General features: G+C 55.4%; 1 protein-coding gene across 1 annotated transcript in view; it reads left to right on the top strand.

Moving 5' to 3' along the window:
• Positions 1-14358, top strand: part of COL13A1 (collagen type XIII alpha 1 chain) — a 142742-nt gene that overhangs the window by 12488 nt on the left and 115896 nt on the right. Inside the window, exon 2 of the mRNA XM_034662615.1 lies at positions 3187-3259. Within this exon, the coding sequence (XP_034518506.1) occupies positions 3187-3259 (73 nt within the window). The remainder of the gene's footprint in view (positions 1-3186; positions 3260-14358) is intronic.

The raw sequence follows: 14358 nt of genomic DNA on the forward strand, positions 1-14358 counted from the left end.
TCATCACCATGGCCCAGTATCGCCAGACCCTTCCATTGCACAATGGAGACCGGAAATCCAGACCTTTATGTGAAATCTCCTGATTTGTAAGCAGCTGCTGTTTACTGATCACCTACCCTGTGACAGGCCGTGTTCTATGTCCTGGGGATGGGGCAGTGAACAAAATAGACCAAAATATCCATGTCCTTGTGGAGCTTACCTTCTAGTGATCAGGGTAGACAGGAAGCAAGATAAATGAACCAACAGTACAACAGAATCCAGAGGGAAAGACAAACAGGCAAGAAGGACAGTAAGTATATTGCAGGAGGGTGCTGGGGGCAGAGGAGGTCTCCCTGAGCGCGAGATGGTGGGTTAGCCAGGAAATGAATATCCCAGGCAGGCAGGCCCTCCAGTTCAAAGGCCCTGAGGTAGGAGGAAGCCTGGGGCACATCTAGGAGGCCTGTGTGGCCCCCTGGCGGCTGTGTTGAGAACGCTCTGTGGGGCAAAGGCAGGGGGACCCATCAGAAGGTTATGGCGGTGACGGGGCCAGAGATGAGCAGGCTTGAACTGGGTGTAGGGTGCAGGTGGTAGAAAGGGGTCAGATCCTGGATGTGTCTAGAAAGAAGAGAGCAGGAGTTGCTGACCAAATGGGCATGGAGTGGGAGAGAAGGAGGCATCACTGATGATCTCCAGGGTCTGGCAAGATGGAGCCGCCATTCCCTGTGACGAGGAAGACATTGGAGGGGCAGGCCTGGGGGAGTGGGGACAGAATATGAGGAGGCCGGTTTTGCTGAGCTAATTCTGAGATCCTCTCAATGGAGATGTCAAGCAGGCAGCTGGATATGTGCGTCTGGTTCTGGAGGAAGCCCCGGGTTAGAGGTGCAGAGGGTGGCATTGTCACGTACAGATGGCCTTGAAGACACGAGGTAGGGTGAGGGCCCCTAGGAGCAAGAGCAGAGAGCAAAGCGGTGAGGCTGGGCCCTCGGCCTCCACACAGATGAGAAGCAACCAGCAGAGGGGACAGAAGGAACACAGAGTGGCAGCAGGGAAACCGGGAGGGGGGCATCCTGGCTGGCCAGGGAAGAGAGTGTGTCAGGGGAAAGCAGGGCCAGCAAACACTGCGACAGGCTGGGATGAGAAGGACCGTCTCCTGGGCTTAGCAGCACCGAGGTCACCAGTGACCTGAGGGATAGCACTTGGCTGAGGGCGGGTAGGAGCCTGGCAGGGGGACTCCAGGACAGAGAGGAGGAGCTTGGTCCAGAGAGGATTTTCTTTTCCTTTCTTTTTCACGGTGGGAGGAACACAGCATGTTGGCCCAGTGTCATGTCAGGGGTGGGTACGCAACCGCTACATCCTGCCCAGAGCCTGTGTGTGCACATGTCTTTATGGGAACACAGCTGCTCTTGCTTGGTTTTTGGGTGTTCTATGGCTGCCTCTCGCCTCTGACAGTAGAGCCTCGGGGTTGTGTCGCCGAGCGGCTCACGCAGCCTGAAACATTCACTCGCTGGCCCTTTACAGAGACAACAGAGCCCGATGCGAGCCAGGGATGGAGTCTAGGGTAGACCATTGCTGATGCGGGCGGCTGGGGGGGCTCCAGGCACAGCTGGATGGTTGGCCTCCCGTGGGAGGAGCAGAGAGAAGGGGCAGTTGTGGTCACAGGCACGGGTGGCCGGGATGCTGGTGGCCGGAGCCTCCGCAGGCCTCTTCTGCTTGCTTTTCTCTCAGAACCATGCGTTGACAGGGGATTGGGGGGAAGGGCGCTTGGGTTGGGAGGGTGGAAGGCAGGAGACGCAGGGGCAGTGAGCTGATGGGGCCAGAAAGACCCCGTGTGCCTGCGGGGCCCTCATCGGGATCATGGTGGTGAATGAAAGCCAGGCCAGTTGGTGAGGCCTGGATTGTTCATCACGGCATCTAACTGGTGCTTGAGTTCCATGGCTGTCACGAAGCCATGGAAATGTCAGGGGTCTGTGTCACTAGAAATTCAGGCTCTGCCGGTGAGGAGGCCAACGATGGAGAAATGTTTATGGCGGGGCGGCCAGCGGGCCTCCTAACCGCTTCACATGGCAGGGGCTTTAGTATTCTGGTCACAGTCAGTAACTGTGAGTTGCGGGACAGGCCCCTCGTGGTCAGTGAAATCAGTCACTGCTAACTGCTGGAAACAAATCCAATGAAAAAAAAAATCACCGTAGGAACCAAATAAAATACATCTAAAGGCTGATTTGGCCCCAGAGCTACCAGGTTCTCACTGCTACGCTGGCATCAGAGAGCACAGTGCCATTGTCCACCTCCGACCTTGGCTGTGCTTGTCTCCCTGCCCCCTGCCCTGCCTTGCGCCTCGGGTTGCTCGCCTGTACCCTGAGTGTCACAAGAGCTAGCATCCACTGTGTGCCTCCCGGGTGTCAGGCACCATCCTATGCATTGACCACTCTAGTTGTCCCACAAACCCAGGGGGGTAGGGACTCGAATCTGCCTCGTTCTGAGAACTGCATAGAAACCTAGGCAGCCTCTCCCCGGACGTGTCCCTCGCAGCCCCTGTGCCAGTACGGCCCACCCTGTGTGGTTCAGCGAGCTGCCCTTTGAAAAGCAGGCAGTCCAGCCGCTGGTGCTCGAGGCCGTGTGCCTGTCCGTTCGCCACCGTGGAAGTGACGACTCCTGGGGAGCAGGAGATGTCCCGGTCTACTTGTTGCCATGTCCTTGGGGCCTTCCTGATTGGTTCAGTGATTTGCAAAAAAGAGGTTTGGTAGTGGGGCCGGTGGGCTGCTCATCCCCCTATCCCCTACGCCTGCCCAGCCTGCCCAGCCTGGCTGTGAGGCACCCTAGAACAACAGTCACTGTCCCTGTCGCCGGGATCAATCAGGAGCCCAGACCTAGACAGGAAACAATTAGCAGAGAGCTGAGAAAAGCAGGTCATTGTGCCCATGATGGTGGGGTGCAGGAAGGCCACAACTGGTTTATAGGGCCCTGGGGTTGGGGTTAATTTCTTTAAGAGCACTCCGAGGACATCAGACACTGAGATTCCCTAGATGGGATGTTCTCCATCTGCTTCTTATTAACGCAGACGCCCGTGGCCAGTCTTTGATCCAGGAACAGTCCTCCTGCCAGCCCCCAGGCGTCTCTTTCTCCCCCTCCATCCCCACCAGCCCGCAGACCCTTCCCAGGGCTTGGTCTTCCAATTCAGTGACTCCTCTCCTCTGTGTCCTTTTGCAGAAATGGAAACTCCACTCTCGGAGGCGCCGGGAGGCCCTCCCGAAGACATCTCCAGGGTGTCACTGCCCGCCAGGTAAGGAGCTCTGCGAATAGCGGACCAGGATGGGGACGGGCACCAGAGGCCCCCTTAGTGGGTGTGCTGTAGCCGCACGTGCTCAGAGGGTCACTTTTCACGTGAAAGATGGGAATGACAAAACTCGGTGCTGCTTACCTGCCCTCTGCGGGGCTTGGCCCGCCCACCGTCCCACCTGTCACTAATTTTTCAAGTTCATTCATTCGTCGACTCTTCTATGGGGGTGCGCGCCAGGTCGCTAAATCAGTTATGATGATGGGCGTGGCCACGTTCAGAAAATCGCGAAGCGTCACCACGAGGGCAGGGACCTGGCTCATCAAGTTCCCTGGTGTGCCCCCAGCTCCGACACATAGCAGGTGTACAAACGTGTTCCACGGAAGAATGGATTACTCCATCTTTGTAAAACTTGCTCGCCTAGCTAGACCGCTCGGGGTGCTGTGTGTTCGCGGCGTGGCATCCAGGCTGTCCGCATAAACGCGCACGCGCGCACGAACTAAAGGCTGCGAGGTGATGTGGGGCGTCTCTGCACTCGGATTCTGCTTTTGCTTTTGACCGGCCCTACTGCTCCCACCACTGCCGAGGATGCCTGTTGGGGTACTTTTCCTCCGCTGCTTACCTGGAGCTCCTGCTCTGTGCTGGGCGCCCTGCTGGGTGTTGGGCTCAATGGCACTGTCCACTGTTAATAAGGTAATGAGTTATAGCTCCTGAGGACTTTTCTAGGTTGCTGGCCATTATGATTAAGTTATGAGAATGACAGACGGGCAAGTCTCACTGTTCCCATAATTGGAATGGGTTGTCCCTCTTTGGGGGCGAGGAAAGAAGCTCCAGAAAAGGACTTGGTGGGGGGACACTTTGGAGTCATCGCAGAGGGCGTCTGCCAGCTCCAAGTAGGCCCTTTGACACCCTCTGTGGGCATGTGATGTGGGCAGGACACCCGCAGTGCAGGAGCCCAGGGGCCCTAGTAGTCCTCACCCAGGAACCCCAGGCCAGGGAATGGAGGCCAACAGGTGGTGAGCATGTGGGAAGCAGAGAGCCCACGTTCTCTGGGCTGGGGTGGGAGTCACAGCTCAGGGCGCTGGGGTGGGAGTCACAGCTCAGGGCGCTGCCCCAGGAAACGGTGGGGCCCTGATGGGATTCAGCTGGCCCATCGGGAGAGGGTCGCCCGGGTTAATTAAAAGGGTGTCTAAGTCCTGGGAAGCTCCCTCCCTCCCTCAGGGCCCAGGAGATTGAGCCCCGGCAACTGGGAAAGCTTTTGGGAGAAGAATGCCAAGATTAATGAGATGGGATGAAGGTGAGGGAAGGGTGGCAGAGCCTGGGCCGAGCGCCTGTAGCATCGGGGCTTCTAAGGCAGCCTGTGCCTCGGGTAAGCCTGTCTGTTCAGATAAGCCTGACCCGTAGCTCTCAGTCGATTGCAATCATCTTTTGCATAAAGTCTAGAATGCTGCTGAAGGGCAGGACATTTGGAGCCACAGAAAATCGAGGCTTGAGGATCAGCTCTGACATTTACCAGGGGCGTGACCATTACAGAAAGATGTAACCTCTCCGCCTCAGTTGCCTGGTGTGAAAAGTGGGGATAATAGCCACCTTGCAGGTGTATGGTGGAGACCCAGTGATATAATCATGGAAAGTACTTAGGAAGCACCATTATTGCCATTATCTCCTCAATTCCTCTTTTACTTAAAGATGTACAGAAATCCTATCAAACACCGTGTCCTGGTGTGGGAGGCGCCATGGGCTGCACATTTATGATAAGGCAGAGGCTTGCCCTTCTCCCTCTCCTTCCTGATTGGGCTTCACCTGTCCTGCCCACCCTCCAAGTGGGTGTCTAACCAATAGGCATCAATTTTGTGCTTGGGAGAGTCTGACTCAGATGGTCCTGGGAGGCTGGGGGCTGGGGAGGGATGTGGCGGGAAGGAGGAAAATTCCAAAGCTGCTTCATCTCTCCTCATTTCTGGGAGTCTGTGGGCACCCCAGGGGTCTTGGACAGGGAGGAGGAAGTGACAAAGCCACGGTGAGCAGCTCAGAAGTGGTGGGAAGGAGGGATGCGGTGGGGAGCAGAAAAGGCTTGATGCTGGTCCCCTGTGGGGGCGAGCCACCAGCAGGGACCCAGCTGGCAGGAGACGGGAGGAAAGAGCCAGGGCTCCTGGGAGAGGTGTCCCGGGTGTTTGAGAATCACCCAGACGGCAGTATGGCTCAAATTAGAGATCAGAACCAGGTGGGGAACACCAGGAGAATTTAATCGGAGAGCCTAAAATTAAGAAAAAATCCGGAGGAGACTAAGATGCTCTCCCAGCTTTTGGGAGAGGCAGCAGGAAGGGACTGGAAGGGCTGCGCAGAGGCATCTCAGACAAGGGAACCACGGAGTAAAATGCATCTGCTGGGACTGGCTAGGTCCTGTTGGGTGGTCCATGCACCTGCCCCTTCTGCCCAGCCTGGGGTTCTTACCACACAGGGGAGTTACCACCTCCACACTGGAGGCTGCCCACCGGGTCGCTGCCACGCTGTCGTGAGAGCCGCACTTAGCACCACAGCCCCTAACCCAGTACCCACTGCGTCCCAGGAGCAGTACCGAGCACTTCATACTGATGCATGACCTTCCCCAGGACACTCCAAACAGGCAGAGTGGGTTTTGACGTTCTGAACTAGTTGCAAGTCTCCAGACTCAGGAGTAGAACGCCTCCCTCCTTGGGCCTAAACGATGCATCTCAGATGCTTTCCTTAAGGTCAGAGTTTACAAACCACTTTAGGAACCACTTTGAGGTTATTTGTAGAAGGACTTACACAACTGGAAAGTGCTGCCCGCAAAGTCAGAGCATTACCATTTTTATCTTGCCAGCATCTAAGAACGTGCCCGTACATAGTAGATGCTCGATGCATCTCCAATAAATGATCATTAATTATCCTTCCTGAGCTATTGGATTCTGTCCTGTGCTCTCCCTCTGCCCTCTGGCTGGCTTCTGATACCCTGCTTTCACACGCCACACACCACGTGCCACCCCACCCCGAGACGGCCCTGCATCTTGCCTGATGCTGATCTTTCACTGCTGTTGGGACACAACACAGAAACCCGCTGGGATCCGAGCCTAGGATCTTGAGCCCGTGCCCGCCCCCAGTCCGCTTCTGTGGCTGGCTGGGCTAGGGCGGAGTCCTGGGTGTGTTCTTCCTAGTGGCCGTCTTGGGCCCCTGGACGGCCTCCAGAGGGCTCGGGACACATAATCATGGGCAGAAAACCCACCTCCTTCCCTTCCTACTCTGACCTCGCCAGCATCCTCCCAGGATCCTCCCTGTCCCAAAATAGCCATGCACTCGCTGAGATCTGGCTGCTCCTGGGTCATAGGCACTGTTTTCCATGGTCGTGATGGGCCTGCAGGCCTGGGCCAGGGTGCTGAAGGGTGGGCCTTGCTAGGACAGTCACAGCCTCCAGGAGTTCAGAGGAGTAAGCGTGGGCCATTCGCAAAGCACAAGGCCCTGGTGGGACAGGAGAAGGGCCTTGGGAACAGAGACGCACCGTGAGACTTCCCAGGCCACTTGAGGAGAAGAATACAAAGGTTAGGGAAACTCCCATTTCAGTGCCTGTTCCCAGTAACAAGTGAGCAGCAGGACAATATAGGCTCCAGCCAGCAAGGAAGCAGCTCCACCAGGCCCGCCGCGCTGGGGCTGGGGGGCTGGCCCGGTGAGGGGTCTCACACGGGAGCCACGTCCGTTGAGCTGCCGGAGTAGGTGACTCCACTGTGTGGGCCTCACCTCCGAGGCGAGAGAGGAGCCCAGAGTCCAGGCGGCTTGGACCGCAAATGCAGGGGCGAGGGGGAGGCATGGTGAGGTCTGCGCCTTAGCGCCTTGGCCAGCCGCGGTGAGGAAGGGGGAAGAACGGGAGAGATGCTGCCCTCAGCCTGGCTTGTGGGAGAGACCACGGCCATCCACTGGCTTACAGTGTGCTAATGAGAGGTATGTGGAGTGCCGGGATCCCAGAAGAGCCTGGGACTCAGGGAGAACTTGACTGAGGAGGTGACCCTGGAGTTTGGCGGAAGGGCATCTGGTCGGGGTGTAGACTGAGCTGCCGCCATAACAACAGAGCTCCCAATACAAGGCTGTCAACAAGGCAGAGGGGGGTCCTCTTCCTTAGCAGGCCAGAGGACAGTGGGGCCGCGCTGGGTAGGTGGCCTTGCCTTCTTCATGAGGCCGGATGCTGGCAACTGCTTTGTTCTCACCATCCCCGGCTAGTGTGAAAGAGGAAGGAGGCTGGGGGAATATATGCCCAAACCCTCAAGAGCAAAACTTGAAGGGAAAAAAAATCCCAACACGCATCATTTCTGCTCTTGTCCCATTGGCCAGTACTTAGTCACCGGGTTGCCAGCTCCCCGGGAGGCCGGGCAGAGGATTTTTCTGCTGGGCAGCAGGACTGCCAGATGCAAGTCTGTTGCTGTGGGATGGGGGAGAACAGATAAGGGAGGACCAACTAGCAATCTGCATAGACGTCATTCCAGCCGGAGGCACCCGCATGGACAGAGGCTCTGAGAATAAGAAAAAAGCAGAATATTTGGGAATGACAAGCAGTTGGAGGAAGCTGGAGCATAGAAGCAGTGATCTGAAATAAGGGGCGGGGGGGAGACAGCAAAGGGCCAGGCCGAGGAGTTCCAGCTCTCCCCCTTCGGTGAGAGAGAATCGGTTTTCATCCTGAGGGTGATTGATTAGTAATGGCTGCCCGGGGTGGGCAGAGTCCAATTGGGAGGCTCCACCCAGGCTCAGTGGAAGATGCGGTCATCGCTTAATGATGTCTGTTGTGAGTGCAGACGTGGAGAGCAGTAGCACCTGTGTCCTGGCTTTGTTACCCCACAGGAGGTGATGTGGCATCAGAGAAGGGCCGGGGAGCAGGGATGTGACCTCATCCAGTTTGCATTCTAGAGCAGTAAGTAGCAACGATGTGGAGGATGGCTTGAGGGCGGAGAAGCCCCTTCCAGCCACGAAAGCTGCCAATTGATGTTCAGGTTGAAACTGCCTCTCTGGGCTTGGTTATCTTCCAGAGGTGGAAGAGCTGGTGTCCCAATGTCCCAAAGCCCTTCCTTTGTGTAGCCTTGCCCTGTTTGCACAGGGGGCAGATTCTCCCCCTTCCCAGCAGTCTCAGGGCATTTTCACGGGCAGGGACTGTGGCCAGAGCTTCCCTTCTACACTGGGCCCCCCTCACCTCTCTTGGGCGGCAGCAGAGCAGGCCCACAGCCCCCCTCCCCTGTGGTTCTCCTCCTTTTAGACTCGGCTATCACAGAAAAGGGAGAATTTAGACCAAAGTGTCCCAAAGTGCCCCATCATTAATAAAGAAAAAGATGCGAGAGCTGATAGTTGTATTAGGCAGAACATTTACACTAACGAAATACTGTTTTCAGGTAAACTCTGCTTTATATGCCAATAACGGATGGGTTAATTCTGAGTCACCCCTGGCTAATCCTTAAAGCACATCCCTGAGGGCCAGCCTGATAAGAGACCCTCCTGTTGGATTCCAGCTCTCCCTCTTTCTGCCTCGGCCAGGCTTTTGTGCTGTGTCAGCTTCCTTCCCCTCTGCCACCCCCGCCTCCTCCTCTCGCCTTTGCAGTCCCATCTCACAGCCCATATGACCTCCCGGACCCCCAGGCTCTGACCCAGTGGCAGCATCAATGCCTCCTGCTCCTTCACCCAGATACTCCATCATCGCTGGGTCCTTTCAATGCCACTCAACTGCTCAGAAACCATCCATGGCTCCCTGGTGCTCATACGCCCCCCCCCCAAGTAATAGGCCATTTGTCTCTTAAGCCTGGGCTCTGACCAGTATCTTGTTATGTTGTACTCCTTTTCTCTTGGTAAAACTGGACCACTCGCCTGCCCTGCCCCTACACTGGTGTCTCACCCGTTCATATCCACTCACGCTGTTCTGATGGCTTTTTTCTATTTCTACCGGACAGATTCTGAACCCCACCAGGCCTGCTATGGCATCCCCGCAGCTCCTTCCATCCTTCTCTCCTAGCAGAGCCTTGCTCCTTGGTTCTGCTATTTGGCTACCTTGCTAACAGAATGCCTGGTGTGCGCTCAGTGCATAACCCTGGGCAAACCACCTGCTGGACAAGTAATGTGTCTTCAGATGGGAAGTGAAAACAGACCAGGGTGTACACACCTGTGAGGTTTCTCTTCGGCTGTGATCACTGACCATTTGCTTCAGATTCAACAGATGCCTGACAGCAAATCTCAGCATGAGCCTCTTACACACAGAGAGGAGGCTTTGTGGGTTTCGAGGTGGGGAGAACCCTCGACCCCACCTACAAGCCACACCAGGAAGGCTCCGTGACATCTCCCCCTGGATGTGTCATGGGTCTCCTGTCCTCAAAGCGCACACAGCTGAAGCCAGCGTCTTTCTCCCGAACCTGGCCCATAGCCAACACCCCCAATCCTGGGGAATGGCCCTGCCACCACCCCACGGGCCCAGCACCTAGGCCGGAATCTGGGATTCAGCCCGGACCCTGCCATTTCCCTCACATTCCACCCACCACCAAGCCCCACNCCCCCGCCAAGGGCTCTTCCTCAGATCCCTGAATGGTGTTTGAGAAAAGAATGCACAGCCCTACTTAAAGCACTTCCTCCTTTCATTCGCCCTTAGGTTAAAAGTCCCGACCCCTAATGGGGGCCTGCTGCCCCCTCAGGCCTCGCCTCCTGCCAGTGTCCCTTCTGCATGCCCAAGGGGTCTCGCTAGGGACACCCATGTGCTAGAGCAGAGGCTGTGGGTAAAGGGAGCCAGGACCGAACCAGAGCCAGGATGTCGTGCTTTAGAAATCAGACAGCCAGTCAGTGAGGCTCAGACCTTGGGCTCCAGATGCAGGCACTTCCTGTGGCCTTTTGGCTCCGTTTCAGGCAAGCAGCTTGCCTGGTGGGAGGCTGGCTGTTACCTCCAGGAGGTAAGGAAGTCTCCAGCCAGGGGAGCCAGCGTGGGAACAGCCTCTCCTCCCAAGGCTGCCCTCTCGGCACTTCAGAGCCGCCTGGGGCATTCTCCAAAGTTCATTTCTTCCCTGTTTCCTCCCGAAAGCACTGCCAGATCCCCAGCCCTCCTGGACAGCACTGATAATGTGTTTCTCCTAGATCGGCTCTGATAAGGCCTGCTGGGTGGTCGCTGGGATTTGTAGTGAAATAAAAATAAGGAAATGGAGGGTTCTGGAAAGGCAGTGTGCTGTGGCTAGAAGAGCCCTGGACTGGGCATCGGTCCCAGACCCTGAGGCACTCTGAGCCCGTCACATCCTCTCTCTGGGCCTCAGTTTCCTCATGTGTAAAGAGAGGTAAATAATGGGACAATATCTGGTGAAGTGTGGGGTGGCCCCACAGAGCCGCGCCTGCTGAGAAACACTCGCTCGTGCCTAAGGGAGGAAAGGGTGTTCCCTGCGGCCCGTGTGCACTGCGGGGAAAGGGAAAAGAAAACCTAAATATTTGTCAGTAGCAGAGTGGAGACACATTGTGGGATGTGAAACTGCGGTACTTTCACCGCTGAAATACCATATACAGGGAACGTGGGTGAACTTGACCTTCGGGCCGAGCAATACCACGGATGAATCTCATCTTGTCGAGGGGGGAAAAAAGCATATTACAAGAGAATATGTACAACATAATTTATTTATATAAAGTTGAAAAACGTAGAAAACAACAGGACACGTTATTCGGGGAATATACGCCTAAGTGATAGGTTTATCGAGAAATGCACGGGGGTGATAAACATCACATTCCAGGGGGAGGAGGGGCAAGGTAGGGCTGGGGTCCCTGAGGGTTTGGCTATATGGGTAACTCTTTTTTATTTCTTTGTAAAGATTTTATTTATTTATTTATTTATTTAGGGAACTCCCATGAGTGGGGGAGGGGCAGAGGGAGGGGAAGAAAGAATCTCAAGCAGACTCGCTGTTGAGTGTGGAGCCCATAGAGGGGATCGATCACACAACCCTGAGAGCACCAACCCAAGCTGAAATCAAGAGTCGGACACCTAACTCACTGAGCCACCCAGGTGTCCCTATGTTGGTAACATTTAAGCTAGTTGGAGGATATGCCAGGTTCATGCTCTTTCTTGGTAACAACGTTATTGAGATATAATTTGCATATACAGTTTATCCACTTAAAGTGTACAGTTCAGTGGTTTCTGATCTGTTCGCAGAGCCATGCAACCATCACCACAATCAAGCTTGGAATATTTCATCACCCCCCAAAGAAACCCTGGATCTTTTAGCTGTCACCCCTACGTCCCCACTAACCTACTTCCTAGTTCTATGAATTTTAGTGTAACATCCATGCTGTAGCATGTTACGGTCTTTCATTCCTTTTTATTGCCCAATAATACATTATATTATGTTTATAGCTCTTTGTCTGAAATATTTCAAGATAAAGCATTATTTAATCATAAGGCTAAATAGAGGATGTTGTTGGCTCAGAGGAAGTGGGAGGCGCCCTTTGGGCTGGGCTCGGTAACTAACTGGCATTCTCCACCAATAAGGCTAGGACACTGCTTGGGGCTTAGATCCCGTGTGTGGGGCCTTCAGCCCCCTCCGGGCTGGCAGTAATAGTGCCAGCCCTACCAGGACTCACATCCACGGGGCCAAACCCAGCTCGACTGGACTCTAACACCTAATCCCCCCAGCCCTCCCTGATGCTGTACGGTCCTCTTTCCCCTCCTCCGCCCTGCTCTCTGTCCCTACCTCTGAGACATCGCCCGTGACTTGCCCAGGCATGGCTGGTAGCCTTTGCCTCTGAGCTTTCCCCAGAGCTGTGCTCCCACAGCTGTTTGGCCCCATGGCGAAGGGGCAGCAGCCAGCCCTGCAAGGTCCTTAGCTTCTCTGAGCATCGGCCTCTCCCATCATAACCTGAAGGTTCCCGTGCCCACCTGCTGGGCCGAGAGGAACGTTCCCTAAAATAAGTCGTGTGTCCGTTACACTCGTCTTGTCTTGTTCAGGATGGGCTTCTCCCAGTCTGACTCCCACGTCAGAGGGAATGGTCCTGGCAGCACTGTGCCGTCTGTCGGGAGGAGCGCTCACGGGTTCGGCAGCCGTGGTACCCAGGGGACCTGCCTGAGGAGAGGCAGGCGAACCCAGCAGCTACAAGCGTGGGCCCTGACTCCCGGCATCCCTGGGTTCAAATCCCAGTCGTCCTCTTCTACTCATTAGTCACGGGACTATGGATGAGTTAGCTCTCCACCCCATGCAAAGTGGGGGTGATGCTAACACCCAGCTTTCCAGGCTCCACACGGGCCCAACACATACTTGGCTCTACATGACTGTTAGTTGCGCTGATGAGGGGGGTCGTGTTGAGTGGGAAAGGGTCCTGGTGCGATGAGGTCACGAGGACAAGCAACAGCCTCCACCCAGCTGCACCTGGCCACGTGAGGTCCTAGAGGAGAGTGCCATACCATGCCACCGAATGTGGTGGGGAAACGTGGCTCGGGCTGCGGAAGGTGTCAGCTCTCTCCTGCTTTCCTTTCCGCCCCACTGAAGACGAAGCCATTCCGGCACTGAAAAATTCTGGATGCCTCTATCTGCAGGACGCCGTGTAACGCACCACAAGGGACGCCAGATGGGTAAGGCTCAGGCCTGCCCTCAGAGAGGGCGATGGGGCGGGAGCCCCCCATGTGAACCCCAGCTCTCTGTGTCTTGCTCTTCAGCACTGAAAAAGCTACTAACCCCTCTGAGTTTCCATTAGCTCATCTCTTACATATAAATAATGATCTCACAGGGTTACTGCAAGAGCGCTCGGTCAACTGTGGAGTCCTACACCGTGGACGGTATTAGAGGAAAAGCAGCCAGACTTGCCCACAATGCAGTTACTTAGCAGGATGTAGGCTGTGTGAGTACTCGGGGACACGGAGAGCCATGGACCGTGGCAGAAGGAGGGGTAGTCACAAGTGGGGTGAAGCTTGGCCCCTTGGACGGGGCGTTTGAGATCACCACTGATACCAGGGGCCAGAGGACCTTGCAACGGGGGTTTATGAAGAGCGCCACACTTCCTGCATGCTACTGGGTCCAGCCACAGCCTGCAGCGGGAACCACCGGGTGGTGGGATTTTCTGAAAGGTCGTGTTCACACTCCTTACCCATGCGGAGCCAGGCCGTCAGCTCTCTCCGTGTCCTGAGAGAGAAACGAGCCACATTTGTAGCAGCCGTTGTTTGGGTTGTGGGTGACTCTGGAATTTTGCAGAAACTCCAGAGAATTGGGGATGGCTATCTGGCAGGGGGGACTCATGGGTGGGCAGCAACACCCGCTGTGTGTCCGTTTCTCCCTGTCTGTCCACCTCCCTGTGTCAGAGAGGCCAGCAGAGGAGACGAGAAGAAAGAAGAAACCATACTGCCAAGGTCCCAGAGAGCCACCCGCGCCTGTGATGATTCCACATATTTGTAGCAGAAGCTCGGCTGTCAGTCTTTCCCTTACAACTGCCCTGTGAGAGCAGACACTGTGGATGTGGAATTTAGTGAACCCCCACCTTCCACCTCCAAACCCCAACACAGCGGAGGCAGGCCACACCCCAGCAGCCAGACTTCTGGGCTGACTATATGTTCTTTACAGCTCTGGGCTGCCGTGGGCTCCATCAGCAAGTGACCTTGACCCACAGAGGGTTATCAGCTGCTCAGTGCCCTGGGGATACCAGGTGAATCACAGTCCCTCCTGTCCAGGGTTAGGTAAATGCTAAGCAGGGTTGGAAAATGCAAGAGAAGGAGTGATTGCTTTTAAAGGGAGGAATCTAGAAAGGCTTCAAGGAAGAAGTAACATTTGAAGCACGCCTTGAAAGACAAGTAAATCACCAGTAAATAAAAACATATATAAAGACATTGTGAGCTAAGGAAACAGTGTAGTAAAAGTGTAGAGATCTAAGGAATGGGCTTTTTCGCTCCCTCCCCACTCTGGAAATGGAGGAATGATCCAGAATGACTGTAGCAAGCTCCCACGGAGGGATGAAGAGATAAGGCTGGACAGAAAAGTTGGGGTGGGGGAGGTAGCCACGGAGGGGGTTGGACATCACCCCAAAGAGGCCATGAGGGTCTCTAGGAAAGGGTGGGACAGGATCCAGCTGTAAGAAGCTGCAGCTGGGAACGAGCTAGAACTGAGGAAGGAGCCAGGACG

Source organism: Ailuropoda melanoleuca, chromosome 6 (assembly GCF_002007445.2).
Source record: "Ailuropoda melanoleuca isolate Jingjing chromosome 6, ASM200744v2, whole genome shotgun sequence".
Lineage (NCBI taxonomy): Eukaryota > Metazoa > Chordata > Mammalia > Carnivora > Ursidae > Ailuropoda > Ailuropoda melanoleuca.